Source organism: Microtus ochrogaster, linkage group LG1 (genome assembly GCF_000317375.1).
Source record: "Microtus ochrogaster isolate Prairie Vole_2 linkage group LG1, MicOch1.0, whole genome shotgun sequence".
NCBI classification, from domain to species: Eukaryota; Metazoa; Chordata; class Mammalia; order Rodentia; family Cricetidae; genus Microtus; species Microtus ochrogaster.
Window position 1 is genome coordinate 51,937,950 of NC_022027.1, and position 4,165 is coordinate 51,942,114.

Consider the following 4,165-nt stretch of genomic DNA (forward strand, 5'->3'; position numbering starts at 1 on the left):
GGCTATAGGATAGGATCATTTCAGGTTAGCAAAGGATTGTTTTGCTTACATGTTATATGTGGTTATTTTGGTTTCTGTACAATCCTTAGGTAATTGATCAGTCTCCTTTGGCAGCTTTTCTTCTCGCATTCAGCTGCCATGACTGTGTGTCAGTGTCTGAACTACCTGTTCCTTTAACCTTTGTGTGCACAGCTCAGCCGTAGTCTAGGGTGTGACTCTACCACACAGTGCAGCGTGCCTCTGAAGTTACCTAAGATGATGCCAGAAGTTTTGGCAAGTAGTATAAAAAGAATGAGGAGGAAGTTGGTAAGCACCGTGTTCAAACCCAGGCTCCTCCTCGTGGCCGGTTCAGAGTTGACACCACATGTTTACTGGGTCCTTAATCACTAATATTAAAATTTAAAAACAGTTATTTTTCCGTTTTCCATCTCTTCAGCTGGACGGTAAACTCTGTAATGCTCGTGACTGTCTCACCTTTTTTTTTTGTATCTTGCACCTGGAATGTTATAAATCCTTGATATGTTTTTAAACTGTTAACTCATTTTCTGAAATCTGCTGTATTGTGTCTAATCTCCTGTATTGTGTCTTGTGGGCTTTTCCAGTATCTCAATTTTTCCTAAACTTTTCACGACCTGCTCGACCATCTCATCTGCTTCTATTCTTGGCTATAGAGACTTTGTTTTGTTGGTTGGAAACCAGCTCTCATTGCTACCTTGGGAGTGCTTGGGATGGCATGCAGGATGGTCATATCTGCATCAGCACCTCCAGCTCAGCCAGTCCCACTCCACATAACTACATTGAGAGCTGTTACATCATAGCTGAGTGGGTTAGGGACCTGTGCTAGTGTGCTTTCTGTTGCTGTGATAAAACACTGATCAAAAGCAACTTGGGGAAGAGTTTCTTTGATTTATATTTCATGATCATGGTTCATCACTGAGGGAAGCCACAGCCAAAACCTGGAGGCAAGGGATGAACCGAGTCTATGGGGGATCTTTGCCTACTGGCTTGCTTCCATTGCTTGATCTGCTACTCCAGACCACTTGCCCAGGGGTGTCAGTGCCTGCAGTGGGTTGGGCCCCCCACATCCATCATTAATCAAGAAAATGCCCCACAGCCATGTCTACAAGCCAGTCTGATGGAGGCAGCTCCTCAGTTAAGTACCCTTCTTTCCAGGTGACAAGTTAGCAAAAACTAACTGACTTTTTTAGTGAATGCTGGTGTCTGTCGTCATCTAATAAAGCCTGTGATTTTAATTGAAAACATAACTATTTAAATATTCTTCAGTCAAGAAAAGGTATGACTGTGAATCCAATTGTAAAAATTATCTTAACTCTGGAGTTACTAGGTTATATATGTACACTTTTATGTTTTAAGCGTAAAATATTCACATAGCCATGTAGTTGTGAATGATAATGATTTTCATATCTAGTTTTATAAAGGATGCTTTTCTTTAAAAATATCTAGCTTTAGATAAACTTGATGTCTTAGTCACTGTTCTATTGAGTTTAGCCTTTTGAGAATTTTCCACATTGATTTCCACAGCGGCTACACAGTTTGTAGCTCTACCAGTAAAGAACAATAGTTCTCCTTTCCTATACCCTCACCAACTTTTGTTGTCAGCTGTTTTTTCTTCCCTCCCTCCCTCTCTTCTTCCTTCTGTCCCTCCCTTCTTTTTCAGTTTTTCAAGACAGGGGTTCTCTACAGCCCAGTAATGGCCCTAGCTGTCTGGGAACTCTGTAGACCAGGCTGACCTTGAACTCACAGAGGTCTGCCTGCCTCTGCCTCCAAGGGCTGGGATTAAAGGTGTGTGCCGCCACCAACACCCACCTCTGTTTTCTTGATCTTAGCCATTCTGCTAGAGTAAGGCGAAAATTTTCCTAATTGCTCAAGGATCTTGAGCACATTTGAGATATTTCTTATCCATTTTTATTTCTTTTGAGAAATCTGTTCAGATCCTCAGCTCAGTTTTTAATCGGGCCATTTATTTTTCAGAACTATTTGTGAGTTTCTGTATATTTTGGGTATTAATCCTTCATTAGGTGAAGAGTTGTCACATTCTCTGCTCTGGGGCTTCCTCTTCCCTTGACTGATTCTTTCCTGTGCTGTATGGGATTTTTAGTTCTGTGAGGTCCCATTTGTCAATGCTTGGCCTCAATACCCAGGCAAACTAAGTCGCTTTCAGAGAGCGCTCCTTATAGCAGTTCTGAGTGAGGTCTTTGGTGCATTTGGGATTGATTCTGTGCAGTGTGGTAGAAATGGCTGCATTGCCAGGCTTCTGCATGTGGGCTTCCATGGATTTGAGGAGTCAGAAAGGCGAAACGGTACCTACTGCATCCATACACAAAATTCTCAATGAAGAAAACAAAATCTCGTCATCACAGAAGGAAAACGTAAGGCAGTCTGTCTAAAACCAGACTTTCACACACTTGGCAGCTGAAGCAGCACGGGTTTCATGTTCTTAGTTCTCTCCCCATCTCGTGAATATTGTTACAGCTTTTGCATGCTTGCAGCAAAGCATGTTGGCCTCCTGGTTTTGTAGTCCAGCAAGCCGATGATCCTGTCAGTGACAAGTAGGAGTAGGAACTCTGGTCAGCTCCCTTTCGCCTGTATTTTGTTGCGATCCTTTGCAGTGGACATGCAGAGTGAGGTATCAAAAGCAGACAGAGGCCGACTCCCTGCTTGTGGAGATGTGCACCCGTGGTTATCCTGCCTGGTGAACTGAGCACAGAGTGCAAGGCCGAGTGTTTGTCTCATGTGGTACAGGTCAGTCGATAACGGACTCAGTTTCTGTGTCAGGTCCACTCCGAGCTCACTGCAGAACGCATGGCGGCTTATCTCAGCCAGACTCAGTTCATGCATTTTGAGTCTCCACCTCTGAGCAGCGTGTCTGAAAACTTACTGGTATTCTGAGAGAGCCCCTCGTCGTGTTAGTGTACGAATGGGGAGTGTCCCTGAGTTGGGTACTGTAGCATGTCTTCATCGCAGTGAATGTATGTGACACAGTCAGACACTGGGAAGTGAGAAGTGACTTAAAAGCACATGTTTCACTGTATGTATACTGCTGGTGTGAGAAACTTCAAGTCAGTCTTTGTTCACTACAAGTTATTCTTGCCACCTGAGTTTCCACGGAACCACATGACTTAAGAACCAGGAGCCTCTAAACATTTCTTTTATTTCTGCGATCCTCAATGCAGAGACAAAACTTTTTTCTTCATTCATGAAGTGATGTGGATTGTCCTTCTGCATATGTGTTGCTATAATTGGTTGATGAAGAAAACTGTTTTGACCAGTGAGAAATCTGAACAGATTTAGAGAGAGAGTAGGCAGAGTCAGAGAGCTGAAGGAGAAGGGCACGCAGGTAGGCCATAGCCTCTTAGTGATACACAGATTGATAGAAATGGGTTAGTTTAGGATGTAAGAGCTAGCTAGGAATATTCACGCTACAATCATTGGCCAAACAGTGTAGTAATTAATACAGTTTCTATGTGGTTATTTGGGTCTAGTCTCTGCCTACAGTGAAGTGGTGATGGTGAAGGAGAGCTACATTAAGGCTATCGGAAGGACTGGATTAATACATGTAAAAGCTTAGACGGAGTTAGGAACATAGCATGCTCAATGGGTATTAGCTGCCATAGTTACTCATTTTCATGGACACTGAACACGTTCTGTAATACTCTCAATCAATGGACATTTTATGTAGTGGAATTTCCTATGCTGAAGATTAAGCATCAGACCCCACCCCCCACATGCTAGGCAAACACTCATACACTAACCTGTCAGCCTGCTCTTGGTAAATTGATAACTTAAGATGTTTTCCAGCTTCCATATTAGCAAGGGACTAATTCATTTAATTAATGTAGGAGACAGTGATTGAATTTTTCCCATGGAATATGTCTGGCACGTGGGAGATTTCACAATTGTTCCTTCAGGAGACTGCTTAGGATGCTCTCTGTAAAGTAGGAGAGGTCGTTGAGTGATGACTGACACATGCTTGGATGAAGTGCAGAAAACTGGTTTTGGGTGTGGGGGGTGTTCAGGGATCTTATACTCCGTACAGAATCCCACAGCTTGTCTTGTGTTTTTGAACAGGTTTCTGCATGTTCGTGCTGAGCTTGGTGAAGAAACACTACCGCCTGCAGTTTTACATGGTGTGTATCAACAGTTT

General features: G+C 43.1%; 1 protein-coding gene across 1 annotated transcript in view; it reads left to right on the forward strand.

Moving 5' to 3' along the window:
- Window positions 1-4,165, forward strand: part of Cds1 (CDP-diacylglycerol synthase 1) — a 75,331-nt gene that overhangs the window by 55,711 nt on the left and 15,455 nt on the right. The window contains exon 6 of the mRNA XM_005359570.3: window positions 4,090-4,148. Within this exon, the coding sequence (XP_005359627.1) occupies window positions 4,090-4,148 (59 nt within the window). The remainder of the gene's footprint in view (window positions 1-4,089; window positions 4,149-4,165) is intronic.